Source organism: Hydra vulgaris, chromosome 02 (assembly GCF_038396675.1).
Source record: "Hydra vulgaris chromosome 02, alternate assembly HydraT2T_AEP".
In the NCBI taxonomy this organism is placed as follows: domain Eukaryota; kingdom Metazoa; phylum Cnidaria; class Hydrozoa; order Anthoathecata; family Hydridae; genus Hydra; species Hydra vulgaris.
The window spans coordinates 1,410,737-1,434,648 of NC_088921.1; the positions used below are offsets into that span (position 1 = coordinate 1,410,737).

General features: G+C 28.1%; 1 protein-coding gene across 1 annotated transcript in view; it reads left to right on the top strand.

Moving 5' to 3' along the window:
• LOC136077142 (uncharacterized) overlaps positions 1 to 23,912 on the top strand; it is a 74,555-nt gene that overhangs the window by 22,765 nt on the left and 27,878 nt on the right. The window contains exons 3-4 of the mRNA XM_065791829.1: positions 5,499 to 5,546; positions 18,079 to 18,126. Coding sequence (XP_065647901.1) covers positions 5,499 to 5,546; positions 18,079 to 18,126 — 96 coding nt within the window. The remainder of the gene's footprint in view (positions 1 to 5,498; positions 5,547 to 18,078; positions 18,127 to 23,912) is intronic.

A 23,912-nucleotide genomic window follows, 5' to 3' on the forward strand; every position in this document is an offset into this window, starting at 1 on the left:
GTATTCTATGCTGGTTATCATTAAGTGAATTATATAGTGCTTGAAAATGTTTCTTCCACATAGTAGCTATGTCCTTGTCACCAGTAACTCCACCAATACTAGCAACATGATTGGTTGCCTTTACATTACTAATTTTATATACACTGTTTTAAAACTTTAAAGGATCACCATTATTGATATTCTGTGCGCATCTGTAAACATACTAGCAACATGATTGGTTGCCTTTAAATTACTGTTTTCATACACACTGTTCCAAAACTTTAAAGGATTGCCATTATTGATATTCTGTACACATGTCAGCTTTAATTTGCTCAGTAAGATTTTTACAGTGTCTAAAAGCAAGTTTAAATACTGCCTTAGTTTTTTTCATTTTTTCAAAGATAATTCCATGTTTAGGTTTTCCATCAATTACCCATTGTTTGAATGCATCCCTGGCTAACTCATGTTTATCTGCAACATAGTCATTTCAATCAGAAATATTAAATTCTGAATTTACTTTTAAACCCCTATGAGGTATCACGTCAGCCACAGCAGATTGCATACATTTTATAATGTTATTGTAAAAAAGATCAATTTCAGAAGCAATACATTCATAAAGTACAAAACAATTAAATATACTAAGAGGTACTTTTTATCACGTCAGCCACAGCAGATTGCATACATTTTATAATGTTATTGTAAAAAAGATCAATTTCAGAAGCAATACATTCATAAAGTACAAAACAATTAAATATACTAAGAGGTACTTTTACTCTTTGGAGTAAATAATCCATATTGAGTTAAAGTGGAATAGTTACAAGCTTGCCAATCCAGCCTACTATGCAACATTTTGAAAGAAGAATTACTATCTATTGTAGCGGCTTTGCTATTTACTGAGCATTGAAAAAACTAATGGTCTATGGTCTGATGCAATGACTTCTGTTAATACTGAAACATTTGCTATTAATTTATCCACAGCATGGCCACATGTTCTAGCCAAGAAGTATTCTTACTATCAACACTGATATAGGTAAAAGCATTCTGGTTAAATCTGTTTATATCAGATTTAACCAGATTATTTTCAGCAGCAAGATTTGAGAACTCGTCATAAAATCTTGATCCTTTCTTTACTCATGCAGTTTAACAGATAACAAAGAAGAAAGTTAAATAACAAGAAAACGAGACTTTAAAAAATGTAAACTGCATGAGTAAAGAAAAAATTGACAGGGCTTCTGAAGTAATGTGTTGGAGGTAAAAAACTTTTTAGGATTATAAAAGTTTTTGGGAATAAACAATAGATCTGTGAGAGATGTACATTGCTTGAGCAGTGACCATAATAATAGTTTTAAAAAATAGAAAAAGATGCAACCATATGACAAATGGGACAGAACCATAAACTTGGTAGCTAGAGCAGGTCAAACTACATTTACAATAGGTTTTTGAATTATGTTTAAAAGAAAATAAGCATAATTAGAAGAAGCAACCCAAGTATGACAACAGTATTCCATACAAGGATGAATACTAGATTTATAGAGCTATAGAAAGCTATAGTATATCATTGTCTCAATAAGCAAACAGAGCCACTTTAGCGGTAAGAAAATTTTAAAGATCATTCATATAGTTGAGAAACACAAGAATTTGGTGGCTTTATAAGTCATTCAAAATTCTTGCATGAGTCTTTTACTTTTTATTTGAATATGAACCTAAATATAGACTTTTTAATTTTTTTTGAAAAAAATCCACAAATATTTCCTTTATCTTTTTTTTTTTTTGAAAGATGTTTTTGTATTAGTCTTTTAAAATTTAAAGTTAACAAATTTTTATGTTTTGTATAATATCATAAATACATTAGAAAAATAATCGTCATCAACAGTTGTTTTTCTGATATTTATTCATAATGTTTTCATCATAATGTTTTCTAGAAAAATTGTTATTATTTATTTAAGCATCATAATGTTTTTAAGCATCATAACTATAATTACTTAATATAACTGAAGATATTTGAGACCAAGCATCATTAAATCGATACCAAAAATGATTGCATCAGTAATATATCTTCAAGCAAAGAAGCCTTTGATTTTGATCAGTAATATATCAGTAATATATCTTCAAGCAAAGAAGCACCATTTATTATAATGCTCTCAATTCTTGTGGATTTAAAGATAAGATCAATTTCATTCCAAATATCCAAAATTATAATACAAAATCTTGAAAAAGAAATAATATTTGGCTTAACCCACCTTATTCGCTTAATGCATAACAAGCGTAGCAAAACATTTTTGAGTACAATTAATAAATGTTTCCCTTAAGGCAACAAACTTCACAAACTTTCTAACTGAAACAACTTAAAGGTTAGTTATAGCTGTCTTCCAAACATCAAGAGTATTATTACTTCTCATAATAAAAGTATATTTTTTAATTCTCATGAAAATGCCAATCAATTATGCAATTGTCGACCAACCACCTTATGCCCATTCAATGGAAAATGCCTTACAAAAAATCTTATTTATATTTGCAACGTAAAAACTCACCAAGAAGAAAAAGGATATTATTGCAATGGCCTTACTGAGAAAAATTCAAAGACAGGTGGTATAAACATAGTAACTCTTTTGTTTATGAAAGCAAGGCCAACTCCACTGAACTTTCAAAATTTGTGTGGGAATGCAAAATTAAAGCTTTAGAACCTGTACTAAAATGGAATATTTTCGATCAAGCGGAGCCATTTAAACCTGGTGTTAAATTATGCAATTTATGCTTGACTGAAATATGCCACATTATTACATCACTATTAAATTTGCTTAACAAAGGAACAAAGCTTGCCATGAAAATAAATTTCTTATAAAGAACCTTATTGTCATCAAAGCGGACACTCCATAGCATTTTTTGTATATAATTTTTGTCATTACGTTTTTGCTGCTGTTAAAAGTATATATGTATATATATATATATATATATATATATATATATATATATATATATATATATATATATATATATATATATATATATATATATGTATTAGCCTTTATATCCTGTATACATGGTAAAATACTGCATATACCACATCCCTGGAGAAAACAACACAGGAATTTGAACTTGTCAATGTTCTCTAATTGGATTTAAAATCTCTGGAATAGTATTGTCTGGTCAGGTCCCAGACATTTTCAAATTGAATTATTCCATGAACTAAAACTACAAGTTTTGAGTACACCCTTAAGATGTGATACTGACCTGTAAAATAGAGTAGGTCCTCAAGTTTTGCTCCAATGATAATACATGCCCCATTTTTTCATCCAGAAGTTGAGGCAGTTGTTTCAAATGACAATACAACAATTTTGCCAAGTACCATTCTTCGAAGGCATTTACAACAGTGTTGCTTGAGATTTACACTTTTGCTTTTTACTCAAACTAAAGACTATGACAGGGAGTTGCTAATTGTCGGAAGTTGCTAATTGTCAATCTTGCATCAGGTTGCAATTCCAATTAACAACTATGGAATCATCTTCTTTAAAATCAGCTTTCAGTTTTTTAACAATCCAGGTGCAGTGATTTGTGCACTCGCAACAAGTGGACGATCTAATAATCTTTTGTCCAAGGGCTGTCAATGTCTCTGTCAACACAAGCACTGCATTTCTGACATTGTTGACAGGGTTTTGCTTTAGTAACTATTTTTGATTTTGCTGTCTGTTTTTACTTAAGTTCTTCATCATCATTTGCTAATTCAAAGCTTTTCAACAAGATTCTTTTTACAAGTACCCAGTAACTCTCGATTACGTGCTGCTTTGTGTAGTTTCAAAGATTTACATATTTCAGGATGGTTTTGATGCAATTTTGATTGTACAAATCTATTTTCTTTTTGGAGTAGTGCATCATTACTAGTTGCTGCCAAAATGATCTCTGCCTTGCTGTGCTTTTATATAATAATAGGTTTGAACTTATCAATTCTAAGTGAAGGATCAAGGATTTTTTGAGACTATTTTTGGATTTTTTTGGCACCAAATAAAATTTTTTCGCCCTAGATATTAAAGCAAAATTTGTTTTAATCATGGCCTACTTCGACACACAGACTTCTAAATCCAATCAAAACCTTTTAAAAAAACAAATTTTATACTTAAAAATAAAATTGTGGCCTTTTTTTAGTAATGGATATAACCCTTTTATTAATTATGGGTAATAATTGCTGTTGTTTAAAACAAATATTTGAGAAACATATTGTTTAGATTTGTCAGTAGAAGTTTTTGGAATTTCAAGTACTGTAGAAAAAATTAAAATTCACAAAGTTTTTTAAAATAAATTTTAAAACTAAAAAAAAATCAAATCAACTGATTAAAAATATGAAAGGAAATATTTTTATTTTTTTAAGTTCAACAATGTATCTTCAAGCATAGTTGATGTGCCCTTATAATCTTGACCAACTAAGTCATAAAGGTCGAGATTTTCTTTTTCAAACAATATCACTTTTTTTTATCACCTATCACTTTGCCACTCTTAGATCATTAGTTTTCTTCAAATTTAAAAATTATTTTCTGCATGTAGACAATTTTCACCCTCACAAATAAAACACAAATGACACATAGTTTCAAATAGACACTATTGGACCGAATATGTGTTGGAAACCTGAATATTTTAAAGAATTCTTTTTGTGTCTTAATGCTTAGCTGTCAGTTTCTTTAAATTTTCTCCACCGCATTGGCTTTTTTTAAAAAAACTCAATATTTCTGTCACCCAAAAAAATGCAAGCCTTAATGGTGAGTGAAAATCTTTAAATGCCTTGGTACTGGATTCTTCAAACATACCTAATATACCTAATGTGTATTACCTAATATACCTATATATGTGTATACCTAATATACCTAATGTGTATACAACAATGTGTAATAAATGTGTATACCTAATATACCTAATGTGTATACAACATGTAGTATTAACGCATTTTTATTTTATTTATGGAATGAAATTATTAAAAAATTAATGAAATGTTAAGCAGTTGTTATATGTAAAATTTTTAGATAAGGAACACTTGTTAATATAATTTTTGTAAATCTTTTTGGGTTTTGAATGCATGGTAAGAGCCTGGCTGTTATTTAATTAATATTAGTTATTGTTAACTAACAAATTTAGAAACTTCATTAGCAGTACCAAATAAAATATTAGGAAAACTTGGAAAAGGCTTTCAGCCCTGTTGGAAGTAAATTAGTATATAAACAATTTAATTTTTTTTAATAGTTTAAAATAATTTCTTAGGTTTCATTATTATTTTGTGCAAAACTGTAACTTATTTAATTAATATTAATTATTAATAACTTAAAAACTATAAAAAATTTTTTTTTTTTTTAACAACTTTGTCTAAACTTTATCTAAAATATGAACTTTAACATTGAAGATAGTGCCTTTACACCCAACAGTCTCTGTCTTTTTTCTTTATGTTTTATCTATATCTTTTTGTCTTAAATCTTTTTTTCGCTTTAAACATGTGAAAGTTTTTGTTTGCTAGGTAAATACTTTAATATATAATTTAGAAACTTCCAATTTACCAGAAAGTGCTTACAGATTTTCTGTCAATAAAGGTAATAGTAATGTTTACTTTATTTAAAAAACTCAACATTTACTGAAATTTCCAACATGATTATTTACAATTGAGTTTCAGTGTGCTTTGTTTACTTAAAAAGTACTATAAAAATGGTCACAGTTTTTATTTCAGTGATTATTTATTTTTACTATGATTTTTATTGCATTGTGGAAGAATACTTAACATTAAATTTATTATTTTTGAATCAAACTTAGTAATTTCTATAAAATTTAAAATCCTAAAAATTCAACGTAATTCATTATGAATCTATATTTATGTTACATTAGTTTCATTTTTTTTTTTCCATTATAAGTACATTTTTACATGTTGGCTTCATCATTATATTATACATTGTTGCTATTGCTGCAAACTAAACGTTGTTGTTTTACTATCATTGAGGAAGAATACTATCATTGGTTGCTTTAAAACTATTTAAGTAACAAAAACTTGTTTTTCTTATAAACTAAAAACATTAATTTGTTAGTTATATATTAAAATTTTATAAAGTTTGTTATAATCATATATCAAGTGTTACATTATTTTGATTTTTCTTATAAACATAGTATAACTATTTGTTTTGATCTTCTTCTTTAAAACATAAAGTTTGAAGAAAGACAAACAGGTCATTTCAGCTCAAATTAATTTATGCTTGGCACCACGCTACCTCAGATTTTGACTAAATAATGAAAAAAAAACTTTTAGTGTCCAATTCTTACGGTTTCAGAGATATGGATACTGAGTCCCAATCTCTTTTTTGGTAATTTTTTACCCCGCCATTTATTTTTTAAGCTGATTGCGTAACCCAATTAGCTTTAACTTATAAAATACTTGCTCAATAGTGCTGAAAATTTGTAACTATTTTTTAGGGAGAGGAACTCAAAAATGATGGCTAAAACACTAACAATTAAAGCTTCTATATAAAAATTCAATTTCAGAATGGTGTAACACTTTTTATAAGTTTTCTGATGCTCTGTACAAAAAAAAGTCTTAAGATGCCTAAATGGTATGATTTTGAAATTTTCCTTTGTTTCTTTATATAACAAATTCCTTGTTACAAAAAAACTGCAAGGGTTTTTCAATGCAAATAAATCAGATTCAAAAAAGAAAACTATGCAGTTTTTTTGTATTATCTTTGTTACATATAGAACATTAGGAAAAAATTTCAGAATCATATCTTTTAGGCATCTCAAGATAAACTTTTTTTTGTATGGGGCATCAAAGAAGTATTACACCATTTTATTACACTGTATTAAACTTGATTTTTTATTACGAAGCTTTAAGTTCTGTAGTGTTTTAGCAATCAAAAAGGAGATTGGGACTGAGTATCAATATCTCTGAAAGCTTAAGAAGTCAGACATTAAAATTTTAATGAAGTTTTTCTCCATTAATTTAAGCTTGTATTCCGAAAATCATCAAAATCCAAAATGTCATGGTGCTGAAAATATTTTTTTTGGATAGATTAGACACGATTTGACCTAAATGTCCTTGGTAGTACCTTGTTTAGTTTGTTTATCTGTGCAGTGACCATTGTTTGAGTTTTTTGAGTTTGTGCTTTAGAGCTATAGCTTTAAGAGAGGTTGTATCAACATTAAAAGTATGATTTAAAAATGAATTAAGTATTCTGTATAGCAGCGGCCACCTTGTTGACCTTGCGTTAGTGATGATTATTGGTTGGAGTTGATGTTAGACATTTGGTAAGCCAATGAGTTAGTGAATACAACAAAAAGTAAAAAGAATGATGTGAGTTCACTAAGTATGTCATAATTCATAAATGCAGTAATATCACAATTTTGTTCATGTGATTTACCATTAAAAGGTTTTTAAATTTTTTGTGTTAAAATAAATTGATAAACAACCTGATATAAATTTATGAATAGTAATAAATTTAGGTTTATTTATATATAATGCGGTAGTGGTGTAGTGGTTGAGCGCTTGCTTCATAAGCGAGTGGTTCCAATGCAATCCCCACCACGTTTATGGTAGTACCACGCTCAACTTGTTTTTCCGCGCAGCAGCCTTGTTTGTCAAGGTTCGTGTTTCAGAGTTACTGAGGAGTACCTCTCTTGAGTTGGGAGAGAGTTATAACCACAATTAAGTAGCCTACTTGTCTGTAGTGGCCTTCTGAGCTTTGGGGAGGTGAATTAACAAAAAAAAAATAATATATATATATATATATATAGCAGCTTATAAATAATTGAAAAACTGTCAATATAAATAATAAATTGCATATCAATTGTTAGTTAAAAAACTGTCAATTGATTGAAGATTTTTTTATCAAAGTTTTCAATAGCTCATGAAAGCAATATTGAATATTTTGAATTTTTGCATATAGCTCTGTCATATCCATATAATCATACATTAAATTGGTTTTCTCGGAACCCATTATAACCATTGAACCACATTTTTATAGACTGTTATTTTCCACTACATTAGGACTACAGCTGCAAAGACAATGTTGAAACAAAGACAATGTATTTTTTAATGAAACAAAGACATAAGTTAATGGTTTAAAGACCTGATAATTTTCAATAGACATAAAAAGTTTTTGTTTTATAAAACACAACAGCTATAACTACACAAATTTATTCCATCTGTTTTCAGCTAAACAATATCTTTTACAACCAAAATTGTTTGTAAAAAGAGAAGCAACATTACAACGATGTGATAATAGTTGAAGTTTGGCTGCAAAAGCAGTCCAACTATGTTTACAATGCGTTTTTGCACCTTGTCCAACAAAGAAAGGACATCATTGTAAGATCCACCCCAGATATGGCAACAGTATTCCATACAAGGATGGATTTTAGATTTATAGAGATAAAGAATAGAATCCGTAGTAATAAAGTGTCAAGCACGATAAATTGAAGCAACCTTAGCAGATGCTAATTTTGCAATGGATTTGATATATGGTTTCCAAGAAAGATCTGAAAAGAGTTAATCCTAATAGATGAAAAGTAGATGATTTATTAAGTACGTTACCGCTCAAAAATATAGGAAGATCTAAATTATTATATATATTTATATAGTGGCTAAAGGGTGTACACAAAATAAATGTGAAAGTAGAAAAACAGCTAAAAAAAAGTACTCCTCGATTTTTATTTAGAACCAATTAATAATTTTAAAACAATAATATAAGAAGATCAAACATTTAAAAAAAAGTTAATTATTCCTGTGGGAATCTAATAAAATTAGGCACAAATTTCACATTATTCTTTTTATACCATTCCGTAGCTAGTTTACAATAATGAATTGAAACTAAATCAGGACAGAACACAGGTCTGTTATTGTGTGATTTAATGAGAGGTAAAAGGCATTTTTGTAAACATTCTTTAACATATATTTGACCAGAAAGCGTGGAATGAGAAATATAAGGTGCTTATTTTTTGCCACAACTGCAAATAGCTTGCCAAATCAAGGCTTTTTTAGCAAACTTGTCATGTTTTGTGTATTTAAGTTTCTTATCTGCTTTTTCTCTATATTTGGCAATATAATAAACAGCACCAGGAGTTGTTGATGATTGTACTTGTTATAAGTTTCATCGTCTTCAATAATACATAAATTTTCAGAAATAAAATTGTCATACAACTTTCTGCCACAGGTTCTTGCAGTTTTTTATTGAGTTTCTGAACGGTTGGGTACTTTTTGTGCTTTTAAAGAATGAAAACCATGTTTGTTTCTAACGTTTGCAACAAAATTATGAGAAAATCCATATATTTTTGCGCGTTCTTTTAGTGAAAGGCTTAGGTTATGCTTAAAACTTTTAACCAGTTTTCTAACTAGTTTTATATCCTTAAAACCTTCCTTTCTTCCACCACCAGATTTGCGTTTGATCGATTTTGTTTGAGAAAAAGTTGATCAACACGAATAATGGTGTATGGATGTATTTGCAACAATTTTGCTATCGAATTGTAGCTTCTATTAGGATTTTGTAAATATTTGTGCATAATTTTTGCTTTTACGTCTTCTTCTTTTGTCATTTTTAAAACTAATTTCAAGTTAAATCCAAAAACTAAGATATTTTTTTGAAACCACAACACATTGTAAACAAAATACAAAACAATTCAAAAGATTTTAATACAACTGCTGAAAAAAAATGACGTAATTATTCTTTCACATTTATTTCATCTACATGCTTTAAGATATTCCCCTTCCCTTTTTACATAAAGGTGCTTGTTTATTTGTTTCACACTCTAATCTTTTTCCTTTTACTGAAGATCAAAAGATTAAAGATATTTCTTAACAGCTCCACAATCTGTTCTTAGTATTATCACTTCCGTGTGTACCTAACTGGGCGACTCTGTTAGTCACCTGTATGCAATGACTGTGTTGCAGAAACAGTATTTATTAATTTCTTTGTGATTGGTGAGCTACAACTGCCTCTAATTTATACCTCAACAACAAAACATACATTAGGCTTCTTCGCTGGATGTGGTTATGGCGCCCTATGACCATTCTGAACACAAATGTACATATTTATCAGTTGCTCTATAATCCACATCGGATCAGCGTTTGTATACTATGTGCTTTAATCTAAAATCTCTTTTAGCGAAAAAAAGTGACCTAAGGGTAAAGTAATGTGACCAAAAGTGATCTAATGTGGTGGTAACTAATGTGTGCAATGGAAAGTCCATTTTATAGGGAAGTATCATTAAGAGTCTTTTGTATTAAGAAGTTTCTTTTTGTTTCTACCCATTTCTTAACTGTTAATATGGTTAATTCTTTTGCCTTCTAATAATATGTTAATTCTATTGCCTTTTGTTACTATGGTTAATTATTTTGTCTTCTGGTATTATGGTTCTGGTATTTCTATTGCCTTCTGTTACTATATTTAATTCTATTGTCTTCTGAAGAATTTCAGTGATTTTCAAGTGGCTTATATTTATAAAATTAAAAATAAAAAAAATAAAAATATATTTTTTATATTTAATTTTTTTTATGGTTGCTGTAGAATTTACTTAATCAAAAAAAAAAATAGTAATAATATTATAATAAATAGTATAGTATTAAAATAAGTAATTATATCACTAATGTTGTAATAACATTTATTTCAAGAACTTTAATTAATTTATTCTATAATTAACAAGTTAAGTAAAGATATAGAATACACAATTTTTTAAATAGAAAACTGTTAAAAGAAAAGTACCCCTTAAGCCAGAAACTACTAGCCTGCATGGTTTATTATTAAAAATAGCATGCAACCATAGTTTTTCAATCCTTTGTTGACCTAAAAGTTATTTATTAAATTATTATTAAAATTGAAAACTGAATCAATAAATTTCTTTAAATAAAATTTGCAATCTGACAGAAGTTAAAATAGAAAAATACTTTTTACTTTTTTAACTTTAGTTACCACTACTATTATAATTATTATTAATAATATTTAAAAATTGATGTTATATATAAAAATTGCATTTATTATATTAATATATATATATATATATATATATATATATATATATATATATATATATATATATATATATATATATATATATATATATATATATATATATATATATACTATTATATACTATCATCTATCCTAATTAAAATTTGTCCTTTATCAATTGTAATTTTTTTTTAGTTTGATATTTAAATAAAACTTTATGCAGCTGAAACACAAAAATTAAACACAAAGTTAATATTATTATTATACGTACTCTATAATACATCTAGTCTATAATACATATTTTATATACAAAAATATGAATAATAAAAAATAAAGTGAATTAGGTAAATTTTATTCAAAAAAAAGAATTTTAATTAGGAGAAGCTGTTAGTAAATCAAAAAGAAAAAAGTGGAACAAATTAATATATACAAAAAATATGATATATTATTTATACATATATACAAGGTCAGTGCGAAGTGAGAGGTGTGTGGGATGTGACACACCCTTTTCCCCATTCCTCATTAAATGTATATTTACGCCATTAGTTGGCAAATCGAAAACTTTTTTTAGATACAGTCAGCAAAATGACACGTAGACTGTTTTACTTACATTGTTATATACAAAAAAAGTTGTATTTTGTTTATAATTAATTTATACAAAATAACAAAATAATATACTGAAAAATTTACAAAAAATATTCAATAAAAACTAAAATAAGGTTAATAAAGTACTTCTAAAGAAGTACATCTAAAAATAAAATATTGTCATTAAATGTTTTGCAATACTTTCTGAGCATCTTCTATATGAGGCAACTCTCCAATGAAATGAGGGATTTGTTCTTGTCCTTATTTCAAATCCCTACTCTATACTCCCCATATAATGTTAGCCTTCTATTTCCTTTTAAAGCATAAAAATACTTAATACAATGAAATGTAAATCAAAATAAAATCTAAAAAGAAAATAGAGATGAAATAATTTTAAATTGCCTAAAATGACAAAGTATGAAATAATTTTGAAATATTTAAAATTACAAAAATTATGAAATAATTTTAATATTTAAAATGAAAAAATAATGAATTTATTTTTTTCATTTTAAACATATTAAAAATATATTTAATTCTCTTTATTTTTATATATATAGATTTTATATATATATATTTTATATATATATATATATATATATATATATATATATATATATATATATATATATATATATATATATATATATATATATATATATATATATATATATATATATATATATATATATATATATATATATATATATATATATATATATATATATATATTAGGGTGGGTCATTATGATGTAAATGTTAAGTTTAGGCTGTGAAACATTACTAAAATGTTGCATTACAGTCTACTTATGAAAAAAACTCCTTTTGAAATAAAATTGAAGCGTGTCTTGGATCCGCAACTTTGGGAATTAAAATTACTGTATAATCGTATAATGTAAATACACGTGGTTTAATGCTATATTCCATTACTCGACATCTTGTTACATTAAATTTAAAAATGCAAGTAGTTGTTAAAGGAGAAATAGTCAGAGTGTTGTAGGCAACACATAACAGCAATTTGTTACAGTTATTTGCTTTTTGTTATGGCTCAAGAAGTCAGATTTAGAGTCAATTTTTGGTAATTCTGCTCGAGATTTACGACACTGCAAAATCATTCCATGTCGTGATTTGTGCCCGAAAACTTTCATAGTTGTTGCTGAGATGTCTTTAATAGTACGTTCAACTGCCTGAGAATGGCATGGAATACCATTCAAGACATCAACGTGGAACTGGAAATGTTCAAGATCATCATTAGAAACAGTTGATAAAAGCGGTGGTGGTGTTGCAATAGCAACAGACCAGTCAATCATTTTTATGAATGATGAAGCTTCCGGATCAAGTTTGATGCTTGATTTATCAAAGACACGTATCTTGCTACTTTTTGATGTAGCTCGTGCGTCAATTATTTTGTCACACGAAAACTGACGAATTGATACATTTTCATCTGTAACTCCTCCAATAAGAATGTTCTCAGGATGAGCAAAATAGCAGTTGTTTTGCAACACTGGTTCAAGCATTTTCCACTCTTCTTTCCCTAGTTCATAGCACTGCTTCATAAGATAAAAGAAGTTTCTTGCTCCGTCAAGGCAGGAAGAATGACGCTTTATGTTGAACCACGATGGCGCATAAACATTTACGATGAATCTTGTAATTCTTTGCAATGGTTTTGAAGGATTTTCCTTAGACATATACAAACGTAAAATACGATTGGCCTTTGTTAGCCACCTTGCATGGTTCAGATTTCCTGGCATAGCAGTCTGGAGGAACAATATTTGATCACAAGCAGTGTATCCCTGCTGAACAGCTAAGCAAGTTTTTAAAAGGTATATCTGATCAGAGCTTAAATCTTTCTTGACATCAACACTTACATCCTCAACTTTACCAGGTATTTTTTTTTTTTTTTTTTTTTCACCTCCTCAAGGCCGAGAAGGCCACTACAGATGAGGAGGCTACTTAATAGTGGTTATAACCCTCTCTCAACTCTATAACTCCGAAACACGAACCTTGACGAACAAGGCCGCTGCGCGGAGAAACAAGTTGAGCGCGGTACTACCAGGGACGTGGTACATTTGCATGTAACAAGCAGACCAACCATTGCAATGTTCTCCCAAGACCTTCTTCTAATTTTCTGATTACTCCATTATGTTGACCTGTGTTATTCACAGAACCATCGCAAACAACTGCTGCTAAAGTGTCTGATGATTTGATGTTGTTGATGCTCAATAATATCTCTTGTGCAATATCAACAGCTTTACTACTTTGTGGCGTGACATGATTGACATATTTGATTTGCGGAAATGACACTATCAAATAATGTTCTTCTTTGAAATTTCGTTGGACACCACTTGTTTTAACGGAAGTGATATCCTGCTTTCCATCAAATCTAATGCAAAGTATTTTTTGGACTTCAGCAGCATGCTTCTTAACTTCTTTTTTCCTCCACATATTTCTCTGACGACGAAGTTTTGCTAGATCAATAGCATTCTCTGGTGTTATAAGATCTAAATCTTTTAGTACAGCATTTGCTATTAGGCAAGCATCCCTGTTACTGATTTTACACCTATCCGTAGCCTTACAAGGATATTGTTTAGTGTTGTAAACCTTCATCTCTTCATCACTTGACATCTCGTTATCACTTGACATCACTTTATAACTTGACATCACTTTACCATCTGACATCTGAATTGGCAAAAATTCTTCATCTGGCTTTGACTGTTCATTATCACTGCAATATGTTTCATTTGGATCAATTTCTTTATCAAACTTCATTTTCTTATCTGTAATCGGTAAATTGCATGTTTTACTTCCTCTTTTTTCTCTCTTCTGCAGCTTAATTGTTTCTACTTTGTCTACTTTTCCTATTACCATCTTCCGTACCGTTTTTTGATCTATCCAGAACTCCCATTCAAGTGTTGGAATTTTTTTTGGCAGTGGACATGAACAAGCTGACCTTTCTCGAACACCTTTATTAAAACACTTACATAGACAAATATAGAATAGTTGGTCTAACATCTGTAAACTTGATTTAAATGTTGCAGAGGACTTCTTGCGATCAGAGTATTTACCAAGCTCATGTACTTTGTTAATTAGTCTCTTTATGCGAATAACTAAGCTGCTGACTGCAATGGTAGGAATACTTGCTTTGTTGTACAGTGCTTTAATTTCATTAGCTATGACTGTTGCTCTTTCAGTAACACTTGCGCAATTGTTATTTTTTAATAAATAGTCATATGCTTTGAAAACATCAGCAGAAGTTGGCAGTTGATTTGTTTGGAATGGTCTAGGTTGTCCAAGTATACCTTGTTCAGTTTCACTTCTTGTTTTAACAGTAGCCATTTTTATTTTCAATTTTAACTAATTAAACTAAAACAAAAAAACAAACAACGTAATTTAAATGTAGTATATACAAGTATATATCTTATAATGAAGTACAGGATCATGTTATCGGAAGTCAACAAACAACACTAACAGCTTTTTGTCTTATATTTTGTAGGGTGCTCTAAACTTTTGCAAAGTTCTGTATACTATTAATAAAATATTATTAACATGAATCATCAAAAAACCTAAATCTTAATGCTTTTATCCTGCAATTATACAACTGTTGTAAAATAGCATCATTTTGACCTAATATAGTAAAATTCAAGTTAAAGTTGGCAAAACTAAATCAAATTTTTATTACATTTCTTTTACATATCATTTATAGAGACAACAAAATGCAACTTTATTTTCATGTTTCATAAAAAAAAAAAAAATTTGACCCACCCTAATATATATATATATATATATATATATATTTATATTTATATATATATATATATATATATATTATATATATTTTATATATTATATATATATATATATATATATATATATATATATATATATATATATATATATATATATATATATATATATATATATATATATATATATAATAATAATAATAATTCTCTATATTAAAAACAAATTTAATTCTCTTTGTTCTTTATCGTTCTCTTTCTTCCCAAGACTCTTTTAGAGTGTAGTCTTGGGAAGAATTTCAATTTCTCATCAAGTTGACCATGCCCTTTCTCTTAACCCCTTTTATAAGATTGTTTTCATTGGTGACTTTTATACCTTCTCTCCTTGATTTATATCAATTTTTTTATATATCGTTTAGAAACTTTAAATTCGCCAGTAAGCTCGCCAGTAAGATGATTTAGAGAGAGATATTTCAGTGATTAATGTTAATATGACTTTTATTAAATTGTAAAAGAGTACTGTAAATTAAATTTAGCATCATGTTACCTCAGATTGCTATAATAATGTTACAATCATTAGTTTTGTTTTCTTAGTCAGTTGCTCATGTAAGCGATCATTGGTTATCAATGGTCAATATCATTGGTTACTTCACAACTTCTAAAATCTCTTTTAAGAATTACTTGATTGAATAGCACAAGTTTGTTATATTCATTAATCAAGTGATACCTTATTTTGATTATACTTATAAACATGATATAAAAAAAAAAGTTACTTGTTTTAATCTTGTTTAAAAGTAAATAATTATGACTAAGACCTTTTTGTGTCATTGGTAGTGTCGTACTCAATTTGTCCATGCAGAGGCCTTGTTTGAGTTTCTTTTGTTTGTGTTTTGAAGCTATAGCTTTTAGAGAGAATTGTATTAACAATAAGAAATATATTTTGTTTTATGAAACATAATAGCTTTAACTATAAAAATTTCTTCTATTTATTTTCACCCTAATGATATTTGTTTTCAGCCTAAAAATATGTTTTTAAATTTAAGCGAAAAGATAAATTTATAACAAAAATTTGTTAAAACATTAAATTGATTATAGTCTATATTCTATCAATAATGTATATTGAAATTAATTTTGTATATATAAATATATATAATTTTTGTATATATAAATCTTTTCTTCATTTTACACTGTGTTTCATCAACAAATATTCATCAGAAATGAATGATCAAATTAATAAAACTTCAATTTATACAAAATTTAAATGGAATTAAAGGAAGTCGCAAATGTTTTAACTACTGTAAGTTTTCACACATTTATGGAATTTGAAAATGTGTGAAAATTTACAGTAGTTAAGACATTTGCGACTTCCTGTCATTTAATTTTTGTATAAATTGAAGTTTTATTAATTTGATCATTCATTTCTGATGAATCTTTGTTGGTGAAATACAGTGTAAAATGAAAACAATTTTTGTTAAGTGATTTTCTGCTGATATATAATTGCTCTGTTCTTTTAAGAACATTAAACACTCATTTGAATATATATATATATTCAAATGAAGAAGAACAATATTAAATACAATTTATTTAATGACTTTTTTAACTTCAGCTCGAGCGAAACTTTTTAATAAAAGTTTACATGCTTTAGATATTTATGAAAAAATATCATAATATTCAGCTTTTAACCGTTAAAGGGCAGGAAAAAAAAGTTGGGGTATTAAACTACCCTAACCTAAAATATTTTTATGCAGAAATATTTACACTTTTCAAAATCAATTGTGTGCTTACAACAAAAAGAATCTATTTTGTGCCTTTCTGAAATTGCTTGGTTATATAGGTAGTTTTTTGGAATTATTTGGCAAAGATTACTATTTGCAACTATTACGTGAAGGTTGTTATTTGCATCTTATTGTTTAAGAAGACTTTTTGATGATCCCTTCAAAAATTTATTCTTTTATGTGAATCCCTATATTTATAAGTTAGGTGAATTTACATGAATAAAATATAATATTGTTAAGATTGTTTTTATTTGTGACTTTTATACCTTCTCTCCTTGATTTATGCCTTTTTCTGTAATTCTATCTTATGTTCAGTTTAAAAGGTAAGCAGATTCTATCTGTTGACCAGCCTTACACCCTTTTTTCATTTATTAGGCTGGCGCAGATGTATTTATAATATATTGTTTCTAGTTGTTGAATGTTGAATGCTGGATCTTCTTGAATCAATGCATGGGTTTTGCTTGTGTCTCTGTTTTTATTACTACTTTATGGCAACTCAATCTATTATCTCCTAATGAGGGAACAGCTCTAAAACTCAGTTTTATGGTTCTGAAACCGGCTGGTAGTCAAGTTTCCCGAACTGTGGAAGAAGGGGTTTGAGTCTGGTCAATAGATTTATTCTACTGATTCCCAAAGTCTTTGTCTAGAATTGCCTATTTTACAAGACAGTAGCTGTTAACATCTGCACAACTAACAACATGCAGTTAATATCTGTCCAATATATATAACTTTATCAATATACTCTCTTTAGCCTTTTTTTAACCAAGTGCCTCTAGGCAGGGGATTTGTCGCTGGATGTAGTTAACATCTGCTCAAGATAAGTTATTTTATCAAGACACCATCTCTAACCTTTACTTAATCAAGAGCCTTAAGACAACAAACTTTGACATAAAAATCCTCTATTTTTATGTCGGAGTTTGTTTCTCCTGAATTGTGTTTCAGTTTTGTTTGTTTAAAAGTACAATAGAAATGATGACTGATTTTATTTTTTTCAGTGATTATTTGTACTTATTGTGACTTTCATGACATTTTTCTATATATCGTTTAGAAACTTCAAATTCGCCAGTAAGCTCTACAACATTTTCTGCTGAGAAAGGTAGTTCATATGTTTTATTTAACATTAACTATCAGGATTAAGTATGCTTTTTTTGCCTTAAAATTATGTTATAAATGGTGATGGATATATCAGATGATTTAGAGAGAGATATTTCAGTGACATTGTCTTGGCTTTTAGTAAATTTTAAAAGCAGTGAGTTCAATAAATTAAACTTCCAATTAATTTTTTTTCTCCATTTAAAGGATGGCTTATAATTAATTTGTTCATTTATTAAAATGTTGGCACTATCGTGATCCTTGTATATGTATTTGTACAAATATTTAACAGCATTAACAGACATGCAAGCTTCAACATTAATGCGAGCTTGATATTTCTTTGTTAACCATAGATTGTAAGGTACCAACCAGCGTTTATCTACATTGTTACCTTTAATATTGATAGCTAAACCATTATCACGACGTCTATAGCGTGGATAACCATTAGGAACTGCTACTGTGTTAGGATTAAATTCTTTAGGATAGTTTTTGCTGCACACCCCATCTTTCATGCAGGGAGATCTTGGATTCAGTATGCCACATGGACCGTTAATCATGCAAGTTTTAACAACGTCATAATGGTCTTGATTATCAATTGGATCTGGAATTTCTGCAGATATTAAATTTTTGATATCATGTGCTGTTTCAAGCTTATCATCATTTGCAAAGTTCAATAATATATTAACGTGTGGCAAACCAGGCTTTTGAAATTCAATAACCTGAACATGTGTTACAACTTTCCCTAATACACCATGCTTAAAAATGTCATTGAGAAGGTTATTTAATTTGAGTTTAAATACTTGAATAACCAAGTCAGGTCTATGATTTGCTGTCTGACCTGGATATAAATTTTCAGTTATCTCGCGCCATTTTGGGTTGCAAGTGAAAGTAATAAAAAGATCTAGTTTTTTATACTTTTTAATTATAGCCATAGCATTTTCAAAGTTTTCTTTTAAAGCTCAAGGACTTCCTGCATAAGTTGATGGCAAAACTATAACACGCTTGGTCTAACATGATCATTTCCAAGGTTGTTTACATGTTCGTGTAAGACATCATACTGCTCGCTTCTCAGTTTGTTTTGGTTATTTCTGATGCTGGCCTTCAATTTTAACATAGGCATCAACAGCATATTGCTAAAACAGTTTTTTGCCATAAAAGAGTGAAGAAAAAAATTGTTTGACTGAAAGTTTATAATAGTAATACTGAGATAATGTAACATGATTTCTAACCAATGTAGCACGTTCAGGGTTGTGAAACAATTGATTATGCCAACCAGCATCACCCCTCAGAAAAAATAGAGGATAAACCATAGGATCTAAGTTGGCAGACATACTTGATATAGTTTTAAGAGGATGATCTCTTGGGTAAATTACAACTTCCCTGGAAACAGGTGGTGCACCATCTTCACCAACAAATACAATTGCAACTTCATTATGTGAAGAGAGATTATAGCGACATCTATCTTGCCCTTCAAGTAAAGACATTTTTACAACTGACACTGAGCGACCTTCTAGAGCTGTTCGACAAATTTCTTCATCTTTCACTTCAGCCATGTTTTTAAATGCAAGAGCAAATGGGTTCTCTTCACTAATAATAGTTTGCAATTAAAACATTAAATCATTTAAGCAAAGATCATTACCACGTTGTTGCATTCTAAAATTTACTGCTGCAAGTGGATCATAGATGTATAATTGACAATATGTCGGCGGAACATCTTGATTTGGTCTTAAATTACCAATACAATGAAAAACTTGACCACATATTCTAAAACATGGCGGCTCATGATTCATGGGTTGAACTACATTAGGTTCTAATGAAGCAAAAGAAAGACAGGCATTATAATTTCTAATATATTTTAAAAAATTCAGATTGGCATTTTTATCTGCATAGTTTCCTTTAAATAAATCTTCTTAATCTAGTGGAAATGATGAAGATTGCGACAAAACTACCTTTCCTTTATGGCAACATAAAAAATGTGTTTCATCAGGAAATTTCTTAGCACCACAATGCCTACAAATATCATTCATTTCTCCTAAATAATTATAATCTGGAGTAGTAAATTTTTTTTCTTTATGATGCATTATTTCGTATCAAGCAGCATTTCTAGCATTTTGTCAGTTTTTAATTTCATCTCGCCTAAGTCTCTTTCATTACTGCAACGAATATTTTCAACTCGCCTAACCACGCTCTCCTAAAAAGCTCTTCTAACAAAATGTTAGAAATGCTGCTTGCCAAGCAGCATTTCTAACATTTTGTTGATTATTAATTTCATCTCGCCTTAGCCTATCTCTTTCATTTCTGAGCCAATTAACTTGCCTATTAACATTTCCATTTTCTAAACTAATATCTGCTCCTAGCCTAATATCATCCATTTAAACTTCACTTTTAATTGAAAGTAGTCACAAAAAATCATAAGCAAATCTCGAATATTGTGATCTTTCCTAAATAATTTTTTTCTACTCTAACTAGCACACGCAAATAATTTTTATATATAACAGACTGTCATTTAAAATAAACTTAACAATAATCTTATAACTTTAAAAATATATATATATCAGCTAGGAGATGTTTGAAAAAAATTAGCTTAGCAAATAATAATTAAAAAATTATTAAAAACATGTTATTCTAATAATAAACATACTGCTAACAAAGAAAAATTTAAAAAAACGTTGTAAACCTTTTTTTGCAAACTTAAATTTAAAATTTCTTCAAAAAAATTATTAGTAAACGTTTTTAAAAAATTTACAAAACTTTACAATATTTTGTTCTTCTATACCACATAAATACATCATCTGATAAATCTAAAATAAAAAATGTAACAAATAAGTAAATAAGAAAAACATTACATACAAAAAATGAAAATGAATGGTATATTCATTAGAGAAAAGCTGTTGTGATTTACCAGGGTAGTAGTTGTAAAATATTATTTCATGTTAGCTTTTACAAACTAGTTTATGCTGGAACATCATTATTCCAAAATATATATAGCAAAATTATGTAGTAAACAACGCTCAAGACAAAAAATCAAATTGAAATAAAACAAATTGTATATATGGCAAAATAATTTGTATTGGCTTTTAGTGAATGCTTAAAAGCAGTGATTTTTAATAAAATTACCTATTTACCATTTTTAACAATAGACACCAACATGAAGATAAGCCAAATGTCTATCAACTCAAAAGATAACAAAAAAACATCACAGCAACAACACACAACAATAGCACACACCATAAGTTAATATATTATGTATATTACATAACTCAAGTAAGATAACATTCAATATAACAGAACATAAGTAACAACATTTGGCAAAATGTTATTAAAATACATTATTATGTATTTTTAGAATAATTAATAATAAAGGCTTGAAAATAGCTAGACCTAAATCAGTAATAGTTTGACACTAAACTCTATCATGTAACCCTCTGTTATAAGTACATCACTTGGCTGGCAAAGTTTACAAATCTTGCTCTACACGTTTACCAAGTTACATCCCTTTGAAAACACGGAAACAACATAATATAAACATATGTACCAACTATAAACACAATAAATGTGTTTAAATATGTATATAAGGTTAAATATATACCTTATATACATATTTAAACACATTTTTGAAACAATTATATAACACATATTAACACATAAAAACACTTTACATTATTATAAAAACACATTGATAAAACAACTATAAAGCACTTATTACCACATACACATACATATCAAAAAAGCATATATGCAAACAATAAACGTGTGCAAACAAAATTTTTAAAAAAGGACGCAATAAAATTTAAAAAGATTCAAAGTAAACAAAATATATATTTACAAACAATACTATTTACCTATTTTTTTTTCATAACAATTGTAATCCTCATAACAAAATTTAACCTTTACATACAATAACATGTGACATGCCATGTCAGTGTTGGCATTGACACAATTTTAATTTATTTTTCTAAATTTTCTAAAAAAGAACAAAAATAGTTAATAGCATCACAGAAATTTCAAAGTAGTAATAACCATTTTATGGAAATAGCATTAGTATAACTTTAAATAACATCCATACCCCTATTTTCCCTTGAAAAAATAAAATAATAAAAATAAAACTGCTAAAAGAAAAACAAAAGTTTGACAAAATAAAGGCTCCTGATGACGCACCTCCAGGTGAGTGTGATCCTTCTGGAAAGTGTAAGGAATGCAGAAGAATTCTAAAAATGAAAAACTCATCAACTGGCGCTTTAAGGTCTCACTTAAAGTGTCACAAAGGAATTCTTGCAAGAGTGGTAGCCTCTGAGCTAGCAGAAACTGAGCAAGATGACGCGAATTCACTGGAACTTTACCAAGCTTTGGTTGATGTTGACGAATATGAAAAGAGCCGTGACGGTAAGAAAATTTAAAATACAGGCTCCTTCAACAAAATCATTGTGGAAAGAGTTTGACAAAATAAAAACTCCTAATGACACATCTCCAGGTGAGCGTGATCCTTCTGGAAAGTGTAAGGAATGCGGAAGAATTCTAAAATTCCTTTAAATTTGCTTGCCATATTATTTCTTCTTGTTTTTCACAAGGAAGATCTTTAAATTGAACAAAACCTTGTTTTCTTGAAAATCCAGTTTTGTGGCAATGAATGTTAAGACTTTTTCCAATGTCACATTTCTCCATATTAATTATTTTTATTATTTATTACCTAACATAATAATATAAAAACTATAAAATTAAAAGTAATTCTTTAAGAAAATACAAACAAGTAAATACCTTTAAAAAGAACAAAACAAAACTTATGTTTGTATTTTATATAAAAGGAGGTTTTAAGTCACCAATTTGAAATAATGAAAATTTTTTATTTTTTTTTTGCATAAAATGAATAAATAATGCAAAAACATACAATTTAATTTTAATTTTGAAAAAAAAAAATTTTCATTATTTCAAATTGGTGACTTAAAACCTCCTTTTATATAGAAAACAAACATAAGTTTTGTTTTGTTCTTTTACTTTTAATTTTATAGTTTTTATATTATTTTGTTAGGTAATAAATAATAAAAATAATTAATATGGAGAAATGTGACATTGGAAAAAGTCTTAACATTCATTGCCACAAAACTGGATTTTCAAGAAAACAAGGTTTTGTTCAATTTAAAGATCTTCCTTGTGAAAAACAAGAAGAAATAATATGGCGAGCAAATTTAAAGGAAAAATATAGTTCAATAAGAATTATATGTTGTTATCATGAGCAATTCTATGGAAAATATTTTGAGAGAAAAATTACAAAGTGTTGCAATCTTTTTGGAACACACAAGGAAAGTAAAAAAATTGCTATAAAAGGTAATCTTACCTTATTTACAACAGAATTGATATGGAAATTAAAAGAAAACAATTTATTATTTATAAAATGTTTGATAATTTCAGTTATTTTAACCACGTAAAACTAAATTTGTTTTTTAGGTAATATAAAGATTTCCATAGACATGGCAAACTATTTGCAAAAAAATAATGTTTATGTAACCCCAGGTTGGAAATTCTGCAGTAAATATTACAAAAAAGCAATAGAAACTGATGAAGATTTAAATTCACAGGAGGAATGGGAATCCAAAAGTGAGAAAAAATTAAGTTAGATACCACTATAGAATTGCTTGGAATTTCACCAGTCAAACTAAAAAGTCTTTCAAAACACAGCAAATTGCCTGTAGCAAAACAAAAGTTTGAGAACACTATTGACAGAGTTGCAAAAATGGTCTCATTAGCATATAATATTAAAGAAACTTTTTTAACAACAGAAATAAAAAGCCCCAT